This window comes from Kogia breviceps, chromosome 2, assembly GCF_026419965.1.
Source record: "Kogia breviceps isolate mKogBre1 chromosome 2, mKogBre1 haplotype 1, whole genome shotgun sequence".
Taxonomy (NCBI): domain Eukaryota; kingdom Metazoa; phylum Chordata; class Mammalia; order Artiodactyla; family Physeteridae; genus Kogia; species Kogia breviceps.
In genome coordinates this window covers 61539353-61560175 of record NC_081311.1, presented here as the reverse complement: position 1 = coordinate 61560175, position 20823 = coordinate 61539353, and the positions used below count along the sequence as shown (strand labels likewise).

Sequence of the window (20823 nt, the reverse complement as noted above, 5' to 3'; positions counted from 1 at the left end):
CCAAAGCTTAGAGGCTAGAACTGGAGAGTTATTTATTTTTTTAAGAAGTAGAGAACAATAACAAAAGTAGACAACAGCTGTGGGTGTGTAGGAGTGTTACCGACTTGGGTCCTTGGACACTTTAACCAACAGAAATTGATAAGAGGCCAGATGATGAATTCAGGCAAGGCTTTACTGGGACTTGTGCCGCAGCACGAGGGAGTGAGAACAAGTAACAGGTGCCCTTGCTCACTCTCCGTGGAGGGCAGGCTGGTTCCTTCAGTGGGGTGAGGATGGAGGCAGATCTGCAGATGGGGCTGGAGGAGTGGCTTAGGTGTTCTGCCCACCCTCTTGGTGGTGCTGTGCGCAGGGATCATGCACAGTACCCTGCTTTTGCTCCCAGCACCTAAGTGGCCGTCGGTTTGTGGCCTTTTATCTTATTGCTCATAATTGCCTGGATTGCGGCATGCGTGCAATTATTTTTAATTCCATTAGTTTCTTTGTATTCTGTTGCTTGAGGAGATGTGTGTCCAGGTGCAAGCACTGCAGTAAAGGGCCCAGGTCCCAGCCTGTCTCAGGAGGAATTTATTGAGGCACTGCTAGTATCACTTTTACCTCGTTCGAGAAATATTTTAAAATTTGCTTTTGGTGGTGGACTCTTTCTTTGATTATGTCTCTGCTTTGGGTCTGAACTTTGTGGGTGACAGTCTCACAAAAATTACGTCAAATTACAGCAGTATTGTTATGGGTGAGCAAGAGATCCTTGGGAGGCAAAGGAGGGGCCACGAATCTTGTCTGGAAGAGGATTAAGGAAGGGACAGTTTGATCTGAATCTGAAGGCAGAGGGGAAGGTTATTCTGTCTAGGTAGAAGAAACAATGGGAATAAAAAGAGAAGCACATTATCAGCCTTCTGTATTCCCAAATGCTCCCAGCCTTACCCCCAAACTCTGCCTACTCAAGTCCCCTCAGCCTACTCACATGCTTCCTTGGTGAAAGCACCGAATCCTAGCCACTAGACCACCAGGGAGCTCACATGCTTCCTTGGTCAAGGACTTCCTTGGGGCATCCTGGCCTCTTCTGGGTGACTCAGCTTGTACCTTTTGCCTGCACATTTGCCCTGTTGTGCCAAAGTGTGGTCGTCCTGTCTTCTTGAGCACCTGGACCGCCTCTGCTTCCTCAGGCTCTCCTAGGAGCTAATGGAGTTCAGCTGGAATTCCACGTTCTTGTCATAGGTGCTCTTGACCCTGGGTTTCAAGATGTTGCAGGTGAGATCCTTATCCTTTCCTGCTATGCTTTGGCTTTCAGCTTCAGTGAACCCAGGCCAGTTGGCAGGTCTCTTCTGGTGAGGGAGTGAATGCCCCACAGAGGCTGTGAAAGGGACTTCTCTTTCAGGCTGGAGAAATGAGGATCGGGGAAAAGAGTGATTTGGGGATTATGGGACAAATTTAAGAAAAAGCTCACATTTTGCTGATGCCTCAGCCCTGGGGCAATGAGCAAGGCAAAAGCTACACTTGGGTGCCAGGAATACGTACCACAAGAAAGGAAACAGTGGAAGATAGATGAGGTGCATGAGTGGGAAACTCCTTTAGAGATAATCTAATCTGCTCCCAGAAAGGATATTAGAAGTGAGGTTATTAAATTGCTCTAGAGAAAATGCTGGGGTTGGTACTGTCCGTGTGGAGCCACAGGTGCAGACCTATGTCTCTGCTCTTCTCTGCCTGATAAACACTCCCTACCAACTTCTAGGCCTCGCAGGAAGCACTGTTTTTGGTGTGGTGGTGCTATTACATTGGATGCGAGACCCTATTGTGCCAAGGAGCACTACCTGGAGGTTCTGGAAGGAGAGCTTTCTGGACCTGGAAGAAACCTCTAAGCCCATTAAGCTCAATCCTATGTCATTTTATAGTTGAGAAAACAGATGGGAAATTGCTTGCTTGCTCAAGGTCACACAGTTAGTGGCAGAGTTAAATCCACATAAAACACTGGTTGCTATGGTTCTTTTCTTTTTTCTTTTTCTTGGCCATGCTGCGCAGCTTGTGGGATTTTAGTTCCCCGACCAGGGACTGCACCCGGGCCCTCAGCAGTGAGAAGGCAGAGTCTTAACCACTGGACCGCCAGGGAATTCCCGGTTGCTATGGTTCTTAACACTTAGGTCCACCGTACCAGATGATGTCGCGTATCCCCCACCACCCTGTCTTGGTTCCTTCTCGTGGGGCATGAGTAATCACGGACTACATTGGACCTGGTAGCCTTGGTCCAGGATGAAGTGCTATCCAAACCTTGCTGGAAAATGCCACCACTAACCTCCAAATGCCCTCACTTTTGGTTTATGCATGAAGTGCCTTCTCACTGCTAGGATCTCAAAGCCAGTGGAGAAGTGAAATGAAAAGGGCCCCAGAGGACCCTAAAGTAAAGGAGACAAGAGCCTTTGGTGGTGGTGGGGGGGGGGCTTTACTGCAAACTGTTATAATTAAAGTGCTATTTTACAAGTGTTTAAGACAGGGCAGACAGGCTCTGAGCCAGGACTCAGCTTCAGAGGCACATGCCTGGAGGGGAAATGGCACTCGCAGGGGCCATGAGCTTAATCACTGCTGCTCATTTAATAAGCATAGTTGTGCTGGAGTCTTCTTAGGGAGCCTGAGAGGAAAAGAAGGGAGTGGAGAGAGCCATGCAGCAGCTACTTTAAATTCCTAATCTTGCTCCATTCCCACTGTGCACATCGCCTCAGAGCCACCCTGGGGACTGACACAGATCCTTCCTCTAGCCCAGGCTTCCCACCAGCTCAGGGTGCCTGGGTCATCCTCATTATCATTCATCACTGATTTCCTTTTTCTGCCAGAGGTTTTCCCAATTTGTAGCTTAAAAAACACCAGCAGGAGGAGAAGCAAGGAATGTTCTTGTTAATATAAATCCACACCAAGATGACTTAAGAAATGGGTGTTTCCCAGGGTTGGCAGGTACATGGATGGTTCCCGCATTCTTTGTCTGTGGGGTGCTTAAATGGGTAGTACTGTCAAACGTGCCAAAGGTCTGCGCTTTTAGGACCTGCTCATGTTTTTGAGGACCTCTAGGGAGAATCACTGGTTTAGAACCAGGGCCTAGCAGAACACTGGGAGAGGGGAAACTTGATGAGTCCTGAGATCATTCCCAGGAGGAGGGGAGCACTACTTCCGGAAGCAGCAGCAGGGAGGACTGTGCCAAGGCTCTGCCCAAGGGGCCAGGGTGCTTGGCCTGGAGGCGCGGCTCCACATGCAGTTCTGGGTTACTGTTTGGGCAAAGTGAAGTCCCAGGCAGTTTCCTGTGCACATTTCCACATGGCCTGCATGAGGCGGGTGAAGCCCATGTCTTTGGGCTTCTCCAGGCCTCTCATCAGCCGTTGCTTCATGATAGAAACAAATTCCTTATTGCTCAGCTCTCCGTTGCCTAGAAGAAGAGGCAAACACAACAGGGATAAGTGATGGCCTTGGAACAAAGACAATGAGACAATTCCATTGCTCACATCATGTAGGTCCCAAAGCCTAGCGCTCTCTCACAGCCAAACTGAATTCTCTTGGTTAAAAATGAACTGGTTTGTACTGTCCTTGATGTTTCCAATTGCAACTCAGTGATAGTTCAGTGTAGTGTGACAGAACTTGAATGAGAATATATATGTCAGGTCCTGTGCTAGATGTTGAGAATAAAGAGATAAAAATGACTTTGTCCCTTGAAATACCATCAGGTTATGGGAGAGACAAGTACATTATTTCAATAGTATGGTAAATGCCATAGTGGGGTAAACAGAGGATGCTATGGGGGCACAGAGGAAGACTACCTAACCCAGACTGGGGAGGGTGCAAGTACTGATCAGTAAACACTTCCTGGAGGTGACTCCTAAGTTGAATCCCAAAGGATGAGCAGGAAGTGGCCAAGCAGAGGGGAGTGAGATGGGGGAGGCATTCCAGTAGTGGTAGTAGCATAAGCAAAGACACCTGTAGGAAGCAGCACAGCTGTTAGAGAACTACAAGGACTTAGGTATTGCTGGACACACAAAGATAGGGGTATGGCCAGTAAACCAAAGAGGAAGGCAGGAGACAGGTCCTCAAGACAGGTCCTCAAGGATCTTGTATCCTTATGAAAGGGTTTGCACTTTATCTTCAGGGCAGGAAAGCACTGGGAGAGGGGATGTAGTTAGAGTTCCATTTTGGGTAGATTTCTCTAGCTGGATGATGGTGACAGACTGGAGAGTGGCACAGATGGAGTGAGTATGGGAGCCAGTTAGGAGGCTGCTGCAATAGTCCAGGTGAGACATGATGAGGCTTTTCATGGTGCAAACTAAAATCAAAACCTGGCTTTGGGTTAAGCCCATTTCCTCATGGCTTCTCATTTGACCCTCTGCAGTGGCAGACTCTCAGGTCTGGAGGAGAACCTGGAGAGCATCTGGTCTGATCCAAGGTCACTTCTCAAGCCACATGGAATAGTAACCACTCCAAAAGTAGAGGACAGTTACCATTTGACTAGATGCCCAGGAGTAAATGTCTGCTGATTAAAAGAATGGCAGCCATTACTGGTGGTGACAGGAAACTAGCAAACAGACCTCTACTACTAATGATCAGTCTGGGAAGAAAGTAGTAAGAGGGAATAATTGGTTTACTTCTGTGTAGAGTACCTGAAAACCTAAACGGGCCCATGTCTGCTGTCTGAAAAGAGCATGGGCAGCCTCAGGGAAACCTCAGAGCAAGATTAAAACAAACAAAAAACAGGTAAAGCTAACCTATGGCACTAGAAGTTAGGGAAGTGGCCGCCCTCGGGGGTGTAAGTGACAGGAAGGCAGCAGCACCAGGCAGCTCTGCAGTCCTGGTGATGTGCTGCTTTGGGATGATGCATGGGTGTGTTCAGTTTTTAAAAATTTATCAAGCTCCACACTTAAGGTATTTGCATTTTTTTGTATGTATATTATACTTTAACTTAAAAAGTTAAAAAGTAGCCTGGCTGGGCTGAGAGTTAATCAGTAATATGGCTTATTAAGAATGCAATTAAAAGAACAAAAAGGTCTAAATAGGATTCTTAATATTTTGTATAAAAAGAAGCTTAAGATGAAAAAACCTGAAGTTATTTCTGTTTATTTATTTTTTGGCATTGTGGCTTGCAGGATCTTAGCTCCCCGACGGAGGATCAAACCTGTACCCTCGGGCAGTAAAAGCATGGAGTCCTAACCACTGGACCACCAGGGAATTCCCAAAACCTGAGGTTATTTCATTCAAACTACTCTGGGATTTGCTTCTTGCTTCCCTAAGGCCAGGGCTGACCAGTCTGAACGGCCTTTGTTACCTGTGAATTGGATATATGACTGAATGTCATTTGTGTGCATGGGTGATCTGTGACTGCAACTCTAAATTCTGTGACAAACAAGTCTGTTTGAAAATTGGAATTCTCTGTCCCCTGGCATTTTGACCTAAGATCTTGCACTGGTAGAAATGACAATGGCTTTCACATTTAATATCTACTTCCCTTTTCTGTAGATTAAGAAAATGAACCCCGGGCTTCCCTGGTGGGTTCGAGCCCTGGGCCGGGAAGATCCCACATGCCACGGAGCAACTAAGCCAGTGAGCAACAACTACTGAATCCCGTGTGCCACAACTACTGAAGCCCACGTACCTAGAGCCCATGCTCTGCGACAAGAGAAGCCACCACAACGAGAAGCCCACGCATGGCAACGAAGAGTAGCCCCCACTCACCGCAACTAGAGAAAGCCTGTGAGCAGCAATGAAAACCCAATGCAGCAAAAAAATAAAAATAAAAAAATTAAAAAAAACCAAACCAAACAAACAAACAAAAAGAAAATAAACCCCATTTACCACCAAAAGCAAAGGTAACAAAAGCAAAAATAAACAAGTGGGATTATGTCAAGCTAAAAAGCTTCTGCATAGCAAAGGAAACCATCAACAAAATGAAAAGGCAATCTACTAGACAGGAGAAGATATCCGCAAATCATATACTGATTAAGGGGTTAAAATGCAAAATATATAGAGAACTCATGCAACTCAACAGCAAAAAACCCAACAACCTGATTAAAAAATGTGCAGAGGACCTGGACAGATGCTTTCCAAAGAAGCATACAGATGGCCAATAGACACGTGAAAAGATGCTCAACATCACTAATCATCAGGGAAATGCAAATCAAAGCCACAATGAGATACCACCTCACACCTGTCAGAATGGCTGTTAACAACAACAACAACAACAACAACAACAAACAACAAGTGTTGGCCAGGATGTGCAGGAAAGGGAACCCTGTGCACTGTTGCAGAGAATGTAAATTGGTGCAGCCACTATGGGAAACAGTATGGAAGTTCCTCAAAAAATTAAAAATAAAACTACCATACGATCCAAATACCACTTCTGGGTATTTATCTGAAAGAAACAAAAACACTAACTTGAAAAGATATATGCACCTCTATGTTCACTGCAGCATTATTTATAAGAGCTAAGACACAGAAACAACCTAAGTGTCCATGGACAGATGAATGGATGAAGAAAATGTGATATGTGTGTGTGTGTATATATATTGTTTGTACAATGGAATTTTTTTTTTTTTTTTTTTTTTTTTTTTTTGCAGTATGCGGGCCTCTCATTGTTGTGGCCTCTCCCATTGCGGAGCACAGGCTCCGGACGCGCAGGCCTAGTGGCCATGGCTCACGGGCTTAGTTGCTCCACGGCATGTGGGATCTTCCCGGACCAGGGCACGAACCCGTGTCTCCTGCATCGGCAGGCGGATTCTCAACCACTGCGCCACCAGGGAAGCCCTGTACAATGGAATATTATTCAGCTATAAAAAAGGAAACTTTGCCATTTGTGACAATATGGATGGACCTTGAGGCCATTATGCTGACATAAATCAGAGAAAGACAAATACTGTATGATCTCACTTATATGTGGAATCTAAAACGAACAAACAAAAATAATTGAGTTCATAGATATATAGAACAGATTGGAGGTTGCTAGAGGTTGGGGGGGTGGAGGTGGATGAAATCTGGTGCAGGGATTCAAAAGGTACAAACTTCCAGTTATAAGTAAGTCATGGGGATATAATGTACAGCATGAAGACTATATTTAAAAACACTGTATTGCATATTTGCAAGTTGCTAAGAGAGTAGATCTTAAAAATTCTCATCATAAGAAAAAAATTTGTAACATGTATGGTGACTAGACTTATTATGGTGATCATTTCGCAATATACACAAATATTGAATCATTATGTTGTACACCTGAAACTAATACAATGTTATATGTCAATTATATCTCAATTAAAAAATTAGGTCCCAGAGATAAAATGATGTTTTAAAGGTAATAGAGCCTCCTTCTAAAAGGCTGGAAAATCAAACATTTCCCAGGACTTCCCAGGAGAAGAGGGGAACTGTGATGCTGGTTGCCATTACTCCCATATTCATTTCACAAACCAGCTCTTGGATACTGGCTTCAAAAATTATAAAAATGATCTTTGGAAAAAACTCAAACTACCTAAAAGTGAGTAGAGTAAAAACAAAACCTGGGGAGAGTTACTCTCTCTGCAGCAGTGCTGTCCATTAGAACTCTGCGATGAGGGAAACGTTTTTATCTGTGCCATTTTCAATACAGGAGCCACCAGCCATGTGTGATACTGGAAGAAGTGAGTTTTAAATTGTATTCAATTTTAATTAATTTAAATGTAAATAACCACATGTAACTGTGGTATCATATTGGACAGGGCAGCTCTAGAGAATGACCACCCTTCCCTGTGGATGAGGACTCTCCTTGTCCTCACTCTGGGGCTTCCTTTCACTCAGACCTCAGTTGTGGGTTCAGGGGGGAGATTTAAATAACTCAAGTTCAACTTAAAAAGTTAATGAGGACTTCCCTGGTGGTGCAGTGGTTGGGAATCCACCTCCCAATGCAGGGGACGTGGGTTCAATCTCTGGTCAGGGGACTAGATCCCACATGCATGCTGCAGCTAAGAGTTTGCATGCCACAATTAAGTAACCCACCTGCCGCAACGAAGACCTGGCACAACTAAAAATAAATTAAAAAACAAACAAACAAAAAGTTAATGAATACCTGTTATGTGCAAAGTACTGTCTGAGGTCCTATTTGCAGGGGAGAGGGGATCCAAAGGTGAATAGGACTTGTAACTACCCATAAAAAGCTCACAGTTTGGTAGAGACATTAAGTCTCATACACAGAGATGGAGTGTAACATGCAGCAATGTGGACAAATTGAACCAAGTTAAGGAATAAAAAAACCAGAGTGATTCATTATGCTGGGATCAAAAGGGAAGGTTTCACACATGCAGGAGCTTTTGATCTGTTCTTGAATTCTGTGAGCCTAGCTTCCTGGAGGAAGATGAACAGTGAATCCTGGCTGTGAGACAGGGAATGGAAGTCATATAGTACAGAGGGAGGCAGTGCACTTTTGGTTCAAATCCTGGATTTGCTATCTAATACTACCTTTGTGATCCTGGGAAAACTACTTAACCTCTCTGAGTTGCAGCTTCCTTATCTGTAAAATGTGGTTAAAACTACTCCTGTGGGCTTCCCTGGTGGCGCAGTGGTTGAGAGTCCGCCTGCTGATGCAGGGGACACGGGTTCGTGCCCTGGTCCGGGAAGATCCCACGTGCCGCGGAGCGGCTGGGCCCGTGAGCCATGGCCGCTGGGCCTGCGCGTCCGGAGCCTGTGCTCCGCAACGGGAGAGGCCACAACAGTGAGAGGCCCGCATACCGAAAAAAAAAAAAAAACTACTCCTGTGTCATAGGATTAAACGAGCAGTTTGCACAGTGTATGTGTCTCATAGTAAGCAATGAAAAAACTGTGAGATAACTAATAAGGACCTACTGTATAGCACAGGGGACTCTACTCAGTACTCTGTAATGATCTATATGAGAGAAGAATCTAAAAAAGGGTGGATAGATGTGTATGTATAACTGATTCACTTTGCTGCATGCCTGAAACTAATACAACATTGTAAATTAACTATACTCCAATAAAAATTTTTAAAAATAAAGTAAAAATAAAAAATAAAAAAATTTAAGGCAAAAAACAAAGAGATAAAACTGTGAGCCTCCATTGTTAATATTATCATCATTGAATCAGCCAGCATAGCTGAGAAATAAGGCCAGAGCAGAACCAGGATCCCTTAAATGGGCTAAATAAACTGCAGAGTGCTCACAGACACAACACACCTTGGTGTGCAGCTGGAATGCTATGTTGTAAATGACTGAAACGTGCCCTGGGTGGTGGAGTGATCAGTACCATCTTCTTCCTAGAGACATTCAAATACTCAAGTGCTCCTATCTACTAAGCAGTAAGCTGGGTCTAATTTTTTTTTTTTGGCCGTGCCGTATGGCATGCGGGATCTTAGTTCCCCAACCAGAAATCGAACCCGTGCCCCCTGCAGTGGCAGCGGGAAGTCCTAAACACCGGACCACCAGGGAATTCCCTTGTTTTATTTTTAAGATCCTCAGGGTCATAAATGAATTTAGGCCTACAGGCAAATTCGAATTATAAGAAGAAATGGAGAACACAAACCAGGACCAGGGGTGATATTTCTCAATGTCGTGAGTCTGAGGGCTGAGCTACTGATGTGGGAAATGGGGAAGTTGAAGCAGTCTAGGCTGGTGCCCTGGAGCTGGCTGCAAGGCTCCATCATAAAAGTGTCTACTTCAAGGGCAGTAAGGCTTGGTTTTTCCGCCGGACTCCAGAGGGCCCCACTCACCATCACAGTCAAAGAGCGCAAACACCACATCACACACGTGATCTGAGAGTTCCACTTTAGCCACTGTCCTGGCCACCTGCTGCATGGTTGCTGAAAGAAGAAAGATGTTGAGTTAGCCCAGCAAAGGGACTTTCATTTTGCTTTCTCTGAATGGAAGGATAAAACTATTCAGTCACAATAAAAAATTTTCAAGTGCATTTACGTCGCATTTAAGAAAATGATACTTCAGTTTTTAATCCATAACCCCCTTTCCTTTTTTAAATTTCTTTTTGCGGTACGCGGGCCTCTCACTGTTGTGGCCTCTCCCGTTGCAGAGCACAGGCTCCGGACGCGCAGGCTCAGCGGCCATGGCTCATGGGCCCAGCCGCTCCGCGGCATGCAGGATCTTCCCAAACCGAGGCACGAGCCCGTGTCCCCTGCATCGGCAGGACACGGGGACTCCCAACCACTGAGCCACCAGGGAAGCACAGCCCCCCCTTTCCTTTCCACTTCAGATTCCATTTTGTTTCTACTGCTGCCATAGTTTAGGAGGTATATATAATTAAGTAAGAATGCCTGATACTAAATTTATAGAGCAAGTAGATTAGAGGTTACCAGGGGCTGGGGAGTTAGTGGTTAATCCGTACAGATTTTCTGTTTGGGGTGATGGAAAAGTTTTGGAAATAGTGGTGATGGTTGTACAACACTGTGAATGTAATTAATGCCACTGACTTAGATACTTAAAAATGGTTTAAATGGCAACTTACATATATTTTACCACAATAAAAATTTTAAAAGAGAAAATCCACATAATATTTAAGGATGGAATTCTAAGTCTTCAGCATGCAGTGGTGGCTTTTCTAATAAATTATTACCAGAAGAGTGCCTTGAAAAAAAATAAAGAATGCCTGATAGTCTCCATCGTGGCATTTCCCTCCCACTGGCAAGAACACAATAACAAAAAGTCAAGGAAATAATAAGGCAGAGAAAGGATGGGGAAGTGGGGAACAAGGAGACTTGTCTGAGTACACTGAGGCTTCACCCACCAGTTACTGACTGACAGTGGAGAATCTGCATGGCTGAGCTCCTGCCCTTCCTCCCAACAGGTTTTCCATCAGCCACTTTGTCTTTTCCAACCGTGCCCCTTGCTCCCAAGCAGTGGCCCCATCTCACTAGATCAGTACAGTCTCTCTCTTTTTTTCTTTTTCCAGATCTCATCAGAAAATCTCTCCTCTCTTGCCATTTTCTCTTTCTCTGACATTTTCTGTTAAACACTAGCAATCACGTGAGAACTGGGTTCTCACAAAAAACAAGCCAGGAAGGACTAGGCAATTTCCCCTGCCTTCTCTGCCATTTATCCTCAAGCCTGATCTAGCTACATCTATAAATTATGTTATTGCTTATAGACACAATCTTAACTGAGGTAGAACTCAGAGGGAAGAAAAAGATGAATTTCTATTTGTGAACCAACTAGCAACAAAGTGTTCATATCTATAAACCTCAGATTAGATTCTTCTAGAAGCAATGTGAACTTACTAAAGGCAGTGTGCCTTCTCTGCTTATTTCATTCCTATAATTTCAGTTCTTTCTTGTCATTTTTTTTCTGCATTTGCTCTTTCACTTCACCTCTATAGCCTCCATTATATTCACCACAGGGCCCCTGAGGTCAGCTGATACAAATGCCAGAACAATGCAGAGAAGCAAGGCGACACAGTAGAAAAACTGTGCTTGCAAGTCACAAGACCTGAGCTCTAGTCCTGGCTCCGTCAACTTGCTGTGGTGGAGTCACCTGATCTCTTTAGGTATAATATTCTCATATTCAAATGAGGGGATGCCACAGGATAGCTGCTGAGGTGGCTTAGTAGTGCAAAGAATGGTTTATTGGCATTTTCTAGAATCTGAGGGTGAGGGATAGGGGTGGAGGTACACAGAAATAGCTGAAGATCTTGTGTGGCGAAGGGTAGAAGAAAGGTATAAAGGCCACAGGCTGGGCTGTACCTTAGTGTCCACAGCCTCTGGCTGGAGGGGGACTAGGCTGCTCACGAGGGCGGGAAGAGTCAGATTCCTCCTCCTGCAGCTTTAGGTTACTGCTCATATCGCCCCTCTTCTAATAAATAAACATCCCTTGGAACTAAAAGACTTAAGCAGAATATATTATTGTGTGGATGTTCACGAGATGTGGTTAAGTGCTGAAGGGGGAGATGGGGCCTCTACAAGACTATAGAAATTCTAGGGTTTAGAAACTTAGCCTCCTAGGTCTAGACACTTGATTCTCTCAGTCGGCTCAGGAAGAACTGATTCCTGCTAACTAAATGGCCCGGGGAAGGAAGAGAAACCAGAAGTTCAATTTACAATGAAAATAGTTAACTGTTAAAGAGAACTAAACTGATGACAGCTGGTCATTACACTTCTCAGTAGGAAAATCTACTAAGGAAACTCAGTTCACCTCAGAAGACTGCTCAGTGAAAACAGAATCAGATCACACTGGATGCTCTCAAACTGTGATCATTTACTGAATTACCCTTTGTAGCCACAGAATTGTGTCCTGAGAAGTGGCTCAAAACCTGTTCTATGTAGATAAACATGAACGCTTTATGCTAACCATTCCTTTCTCTGCCAATGTTTGTTAACCATGCCTTTTTCACACCAATACCACACGTGTTATAACTGAAAACTACTCTCTTTTTCTCTTTCCCAGTTCCATTTTCTCAGGGCAGAGTGCCTATTGCCAATTCTTTTTTAAAAATTGGAGTATAGTTGCTTTACAATGTTGTATTCGTTTCTCCTGTACAGCAAAGTGAATCATCTACACATATACACATATCCCCTCTTTTTTGGATTTCCTTCCCATTTAGGTCACCACAGAGCACTGAGTAGAGTTCCCTGTGCTATATTATAGTAGTGCTAATTCTTCTTGATACTCCAAGTGCCTATCCTTTTCCCCATGAAGATAGACTCTTTCCTCTAAATAAACCATTAACTAAATAATATCCAAGAATGTCAGTGAGAGCTCTTGGCTTTTTTTTTTTTTTTTTTTTTTTTTAGTGGAAAGCTCATTAAAGTGGTATCAAGTGGTTGTAGAATAGGGACTTCTGGAAGCCACTGTCAGGAATCCCTCATTACAAATACCATCTCTTGACAGAACAGTTACAGAATATGTTCCATCTCACATGGAGAGGGCTCTGACACCATCTGTACTACAGGAGCTAAGTTATTCAAACCACTGGGATGTTACCAGCCAGCAAAGAGCCTGGCTGGGGTGCACTTTCACAGTCCAAGATCCTCAGATAAGCCCCCAGGGTGTGAATCAGAGCAATGGAGGAAACAAACATTAAACTAGCTGGTGAGCTGTACAGCCAAGAGCACTTGGAACAAGTAGGATGACAGCAGATTACAAGCTAAGTGCTTGACAGCTGGTCCTGAGAGTTGGCTCATTCAGATTTGCTTCCACATCTCTGAACCACAAAGCCATAATAAAATCACAGCAAGGAGAACAATCCCTCACCCCCTCCACCCCAGATCTCAACTTCCCCATGCAGACCAGTTGTTGGTACTGGAATTTGGGCCTCCTTTATTTGATGATGCTAACTGATTGATGGTTGGGATTCTAATCTGAAAGATGTCTCTATGGAGCATGAAGTCACCCTGGAGAAGGCCTATGTTTCCAAGGCCTATCTATTTCTTTGGTACAAATCTGGTTCAGCTGCCTGAACAATAGATGGACATGAGATTGGGTGATTTCTACTAGATTGGGGAGGAATTTGCAGAAGCGTGCTGAATTGGCACTCAAAAACGTGTTAACCATCTGGCTTTTTGAAAAGTGCAGGAAGAATCTGAATTGTGCCAGGACCCCCAATTTACTCTCTGGCACAGTCCATGACTGGACAATTCAACATCAGACAGAAACACATACTGAGTTTGGGTGACTATAATGTCAGAAGCTATATTACATAAAACTATTCGCAACAGTAGTTGAACAGAGGAAAGGAGAGCTCTGGAGGGATAAGAGCCCAAACATCCACTTGGAATCAGAATCTTAGAACTGGAAGAGACCTCAGACGAACAGTAAAATGCAGAGAATTTGAATAACTTGCTCAAGGTCACAAAGCTAGCTAGTAGCACAGCTGGGTCTAGAATCTGGGTCTTCTGACTTCCAGCCAATGCTCTTTTCTCTATACACACTGGATCCACTCGATCCCTTATATGGACAACGGATCCCCCCATGAATCTGTCACTCTGTTTTGTTTTTGTTTTTTTGGCCGAACCTCATGGCTTGCATGATCTTAGTTCCCCGACACCCTCGGCAGTGAAAGTGCAGAGTCTTAATCACTGGACTGCCAGGGAATTCCCATGAATCTGTCACTCTAAACAAGAGAAAGAGCTCAGATGAAAGAAAAGCCAAGTTGGGGATTACTCCTGGCTAGTGGGCAGGGACGAATAACTGAGTAACAACTAAGTGTTGTGAAGAGCCAGCATTATAGTTTGACCACAGATCTGATTGCCCTATACATTAGCATTCCCTTGGAATGCATACTGACAATTTTAAGAACTTAAAGAAGTTTATTAAAATGCAACCCAATGAAAAGCATATGAAACAAAGATGGCCCTGGGAGCTTCTATACCTCTGATGCATAGATAGACCTACGGACAGTGTGACCCAGTTAGGAAATGCCTGTCTCTTCCTAATGCAAAGATGTTTGGAAAGGTGATACGCCACGTTGGGTTGACAGTCTCTAGCTGTGCAGCCATGTGATTATTCCTGTCTTCCTGGACTGCAGTGGAGAAAATCAAAAGCTGGCTGGTGACTGCCAAGGTTAAGTGAGGGAAGACATTTCTGCTTCAGCTTTGGAAGGGCTTATGATGCAGAGGTCCTAGTTTCTTAAATCTATACCTAGATGGCTTGGGGAAGGCAGGGACGGGGGAAGGATTTTCCTTTAAAAAGCACCTGTCCTTTCTTTTGCATCTTCTTCCAAAATACTTTGGCTAACACAACATACACAGTTCAGCCTGATTGAGGGGGTGTGGGTGGGGAGGAAAGGACAATATTTAGGATGACAAGCAATTTAAGGAGCCAAGAGCAATGCAGTATACTAATAATGAAAAATATAACAATTCTGTGTTCCACACGGTGCTTCTGAGCTGCAGGCAGGTTGACCCCCTCTGTGTGCTCCGGCAGTCCACCGTCAGAGGTGATGCTGGTGATCCTGGCTCTTAAATACTGGTATATGCCACAGAGAAAACCTATGGTCAGGTTTTCTGAATCTCAGAGCATCATCCCAGATGACTGCTTCAATGGGCTTACATGATTAATCTAGTAAAACTGATTTACAGTAAAGTTTATTGCCATTGTCCAGTATTGTATCTGGCATCATTAAAAACGCTCAACACATTTTGTCCACAAAGGACAAGCATTTCTATCAGCACCATTAGGCAGTGATTTCAGGTGCCACGCCCAGAGGGCAATCACAGTTCAGTGGGGGAAACCATACAAACCATTAAGATGGAGAAATACATAGGAGAACTATCAGACATTAACAGACACATATGGGTCACAGTGGAATAGTCTGTACTTCGTTGGAGGTACATTTTGGATCCAATTCTAAAGGATTAAAGAGACATACTGCTCCAGATTTGGCAGGTACAATAGTAGGTGATGGGGTGTGGGGGTCTGAGTAAAGTACTGAAAGCAGGAAAGGATGCTAATGCCTGACTAGAGAGCTAGAACAGAGGTGCAGGTGGGGACGAGATTTTGCAGGGGGCCAGTCAAGTCTCCTTGCAGGGAAACCTTTATAACACAGCCAGGTCTTATCTGGAGACCAATTTACCATATTAACTTGCTTTTCCCTCCTTGACTCTTTAAATTTTCATTATTTTTTATTTTAAAAAGTTTTTCATTAGATAATACATTCAGCTGTTTCAAATTCAAATGGTACAAAACGGCTGAAATCTCCCTCCCAAACTTATACCCCCACCCCCTAGTTGTCCAGAGGCAACCAATATCTCCAGTTTCCCCAGAAATATTTTCTAGATATAAAATCAAATATTTATTCTTCACTTCTTCCCACAAAATGGTGGTATAGTAAATGGTTTTGCTTGACTCATTTAACAATATATCTAAGAAATAATTCCATTCCAATACATAAATAGTTCTTTCTTAACAGCTGCATAGTATTCCATGAAGAGGATGTATCATTATTTAAATAACCACTTCCTCATATTATTCTAACCTCAATCTTGAGGAGGAAGTGCCTTTTATCCCCCCTTTACAAAATTACTTCTTTGGTGGGCTATGGTTGTTAGCTTCAACAGAGGCTGAATTTCTGATGGCTAAAGTTGAAAGCAACTGAGACATTTAAGTTCAGTTTACTGAAATTATGCCCAAAGGCTAAATACTCTTCACCTTAACAAGTGTCTTATAAAAACTTCAGAGGCTTCTAAGGGTAGTAACCCCTTAAGTCCCCCCAAAGCAGCACATGTGTTACATAGTAATCTCTATACTTCCCCAGTTGGTATAATTCCTTTCTGATCCTTTTCATAGCAGGATGTAATGTTGGCTGATGTTGTTCTCACTTATCTTTATTTAAGTGGATGTTTTGGCAGTTTATCCTACCCTCACTCTCCTCTCTCCCACAATGGTAATCATGAATCCCTAAAGCAGCTCTCTTCCTCCTTGGGGCACTTAAATATAATTTTACTAAATCACAACATATTCAAAGCAACATAGTTAAGACAGAATCAATCTTTAGAATTGCTAAGTAACTTTAAATTAGGGGAAAAAATCAGGTCTCTGCAGAGAAAGTGCCTCATGAAGCAAACGTTTCTTTCAGAATTTGAGCTTCCCTGCCTACATCATGAATAACTGTGTTTAAAAAATTGATGACTTTGTCTTAAATGAATGAAATCCTGGCCAACACTCCTCTTCACACATAAATGTTTTTACAAAATGCAATAACGAACTGAAGCATAGGGGCTTGTCTCTACAAACTTTAAAATAATTTATAAAATAGGAGCTTTTTTCCCATAACCTCTTCCCCACACGTCTTTATGACATTCCCATTTCCTGCCTTCATTCTATGGCTGTCTGGGGATACTCTCCCATACATTTTTGCTGTGAACTTTTCCCTATTTCTGCCTTCCCATAAAAGCACTGAGTCCCCAATAGAATTCTCTAGGTCCTTCTCGTGGCAGTGGATGCCGCGTACTAAAGAGAACAGTGGTATGGAAGTGTGTGAACATGAATCTCTGGTCTCAGTTTTGCATCACACTAGCTGTGATTTGAGCAAGTCATTTTCCTTCAAGTGTAAACAAAGAGGTTAAAACAATAAAGCAAGGGTTTAAGTAAAACGATTTCTAAGCTTTTTTCTAGCCCTAAAATTTTATGGCTGCCATTCTTTTTTTTTTTAAAGTTCAAGTTTTTATGAGCAGTTTCTTAGTCTGTAAATACTAGCTTATTTTTTAAAAATACATGGATTAAATAAAACACGTGCTAGACTCAGGGCAACAACCGTCCACACAGAAAGATGATTTCGAGTGGTTTTTTCTTGCTCTTAGAACTCTGGGATTTTGATGCTTCTGTGCAATTCCGTGAGGCCTGGTCTACACAAAATGCAGCATGGAGCACATCACCCTACCGCGCTGTGCCCCCCGTACCACCCCAGGCCCCGCTTCTGACGTGCGCTGAGCAGCTGCTATGTACTGGTCAGAGTCCAGTCATTTCACAAGTGTGAGCTCACTGAATTTTCACAAGAACCATCCAAAATGTCTCCATTTTACAAAAGAGGAAACTGAGGTACAGAGCTGTTAGATTGCCTGCCCAGAGTTATACATCACCAGTGTTGGGTCCCTCAAGCGACTTGGCACCCTTTAGGCAGGCAGAGTAGGTTGCCACAAAGATGGAGTGCAGGAAATTTGTCAGGAGGTGCTGATTGCCATTCTTAACATCTTTTTAGATAACATGGCTAGTTAAAATGTCCATATCTTCAGAAGTCCTCAACGAATAGAATGGTGGTAATTTCTGGTATGGTGGGTAGAATTCTGAGATGGTTCTCAACATCCCCACACCCTGTAAAATCTCCTCTCTTTGAATGTGGGCAGGACCTGTGAATAGGATGTGATACCACTCTTGTGATTAGGTTACTTTACATGGAAAAGGTAATGGGATAGTCACTCCCATGACTACAGTTATATAAGAACCCAACTCAGCACACTGGGGAAAGAGATTCTCCTTCTGGCTTTGAAGAAGTGAGCTGCCATATTGTAAGAGGGCCTGTGAGAGGGCCACATGGCAAGGAACTGCAGCAGCCTGCTGCGAGTGACAGCCAGCAAGAAAAAGGGACATCAGTCCTACAGCCAAAAGGAAATGAATTCTGCCAAGAACCCAGGTGAGCTTGGAAGAGGACTATGAACTCCAGATGAGAAAGCAGTCCTACTAATGTCTTGATTTCCACCTTGTTAAGACCCTGAGCAGAGAACCCAGTTATGCTATGCTCAGACCCTGACTTATAGAAACTAGGGGATAAATAGGTGGTATTTTAAGCTGCAAATTTTTGTAGTAATTTGTTATAAGCAAGAAAGTTAAGTAGGGAAGGTATTTATGGTTGGGAATGTCCTTTTGAGGTTCCTCAAATCATACTTTATATACAGCTACACTCATTCTAGGTACATTTTATGGAACTGTCACTTTTCTGCAACTACTATACCAAGCTCCATAAACTAGCTCTTATAGAGGCACTAGCCAAGATCTAATTAAGTTTTAAATTTCTTAACAGGAAAATAAATTAAAACTGCCATGCTTCTTTTGGGAATTCAACAACCTTGCTCTGATTTCAAATGTATCTGATAATTATAAATTAGTTCATTTTCACACAGATTTGGATATTTAGGCTATAACATGTCCCTTAAAACATTACAACATTCAGTAAAAAGCTGATTACTTATAGAATTTCAAATCTGGAAGAACGCTTGGAGATAATTAGTATAACTCTAACTTGAGGTCAGAGAAATTGTGACTTGCCCATGTGTCAAGGAAATTAATGACATGGGAAGGTGTCATACTCCTATCATTTTCCCCCTCACCCTAGGTTTTTTTTTTTTTTTTTTTTTGCGGTATGCGGGCCTCTCACTGTTGTGGCCTCTCCCGTTGCAGAGCACAGGCTCCGGACGCGCATGCTCAGCTGCCATGGCTCACGGGCCCAGCCGCTCCGCGGCATGTGGGATCTTCCCGGACCGGGGCACGAACCCATATCCCCTGCATCGGCAGGCGGACTCTCAACCACTGCGCCACCAGGGAAGCCCTCACCCTAGGTTTTTATTAGAGCTTTAGCATCCTTTTCAGGATCTGACCATGTTTAGAATTAATTCACTCATTTATTCAACATTAATTAAATATCTACTGTATAAATATACATAATTCTTCTAGGCTCAAAGTAGGACACAACGATGTGGAAAACATGGTTCTTGTCCTCAAGAGTTTACAGTCCAGGAGAAAATTCCCCCTTGAATGCTGTGGATACTAGAGATATTAATACTGCTTAGATATTCCTAGGAACAGAGAAGTAAAATAATGATAATGCCTTCTGAAAGCAATGATCCCAAGGATTTTTGGATGAATGATGAAACTTAGGAGAAACTAAAAGCTCCAATCTTCCTATTTAAAAAATTCAAAAAAACCCTACTTATAACTTCTAAACTAATATGAATCTCAAAAAGTATCTACTGAAAAAAGCAGTAGATACTACTTTCTAAGAGAACAAAATTAAGCCTCATCAGTTCTAGGATTTTTTTTTTTTTTAAGTAACTTTTTGGGACTTCTCTGGTGGCGCAGTAGTTAAGACTCTGCCTGCCAATGCAGGGGACATGGGTTCGATCCCTGGTCTCGGAGGATCCCACATGCCACGGAACAACTAAGCCCGTGTGCCACAACTACTGAGCCTGTGCACTAGAGCCCGCAAGCCACAACTACTGAGCCCGTGTGCCACAACTACAAGCCCGTGTGCCTAGAGCCTGTGCTCTGCCACTGCAAGAGAAGCCACTGCAATGAGAAGCCCATGCACCACAAAGAAGAGTAGCCCCCGCTTGCCGCAACTAAAGCCCGCGTGCAGCAATGAAGAACCAACACAGCCAAAATGATAATAATAATAATAAATAAATAAATTAATTAATTAACTAAAAAAATAAGATAAACAGGCAGAGGAAAGTCAGTACCTTGGGGCTGAAAACAGAGCAGGCAGCTGTGTATAGTCATAATTTCAATCTAGTATAGTAATTTAGGGTTATCTCATTTAATTTTCACAATAGCCCTGAGGCAAGTAGCCCTTGTCACCGTTCTACAGATCAGGAAACTGAGGTTTTGAGAGTTTCAGTGATTTGTTCAAAGTCACAAAGCTAGTGAGTAATAGGGACTCAAAATCAGGTTTGAGTTTAAACCCAAAATTTATGCTTACAAATGTCTTGCATATATTTAGCTCTCAGTAAATGCTAGATGTTGGAACCGTCTCTAAAAGTATAACAAAGTATTGCTACACCAACGAGTAGAGGTGATGAGGAACAGCTGGATCGTTAAAAGCTGAGAAGTCCATCCACATCTGTATATCCTATAATTTGATGTTCAGAAACTGACAGCTTAGTATATACATATGTCTTTTCTGTTCTGTGGTATCCTTTAAAGGGATACTAACTTTCCTTGCTACATGACCTTGTTTAAGTAACTTTAGGCTTTTGTGTATTGGTTTCTTCACCAAAAAGTAATATGGTCAGAAAAGTGAAGAACACAGATGTGTCTACTAAGATGTTCCTGTGTGGGATAAGAAGCTAGATTAGACAACTCCAAGAGTCTGTGTCACTGTAGGGTATGCATTACAGATGTCAGAGTGTGTCTGAGTGGGAGAACCTGATCCTGAATGGAAGAGACAATTGTAGGGGGAAAATGTCATATTTCATCTTCAAGAGAAGGATACTAACTCCAAAACATCATAGTTTACCAAAAGGACTTTATTCTCACCCAAGAATGGTCAACTCTTAGCCAAAGGGAACTGGGAGGAAATAGCCTAGAGCCTATCTTACCTAAGCTATTGAGAACCATAGTTCAAAATGGTGAACCTGCATTGTCTCCTCCTGGATTGCGTTTCAGCAAAGATTTTCAA

At 43.1% G+C, this 20823-nt stretch overlaps 1 protein-coding gene across 3 annotated transcripts in view; it reads right to left on the bottom strand.

The window, feature by feature from the left end:
- Positions 1-2407: 2407 nt before the first annotated feature.
- MICU1 (mitochondrial calcium uptake 1) overlaps positions 2408-20823 on the bottom strand; it is a 223996-nt gene continuing 205580 nt past the window's right edge. For all 3 annotated transcript variants that reach the window (XM_059054213.2, XM_059054212.2, XM_067025421.1), the window contains 2 exons: positions 9704-9793; positions 2408-3403 (listed from right to left, as the gene is read on the bottom strand). In XM_059054213.2, coding sequence (XP_058910196.1) covers positions 3243-3403; positions 9704-9793 — 251 coding nt within the window. In that variant the 3' untranslated portion in view covers positions 2408-3242. The remainder of the gene's footprint in view (positions 3404-9703; positions 9794-20823) is intronic.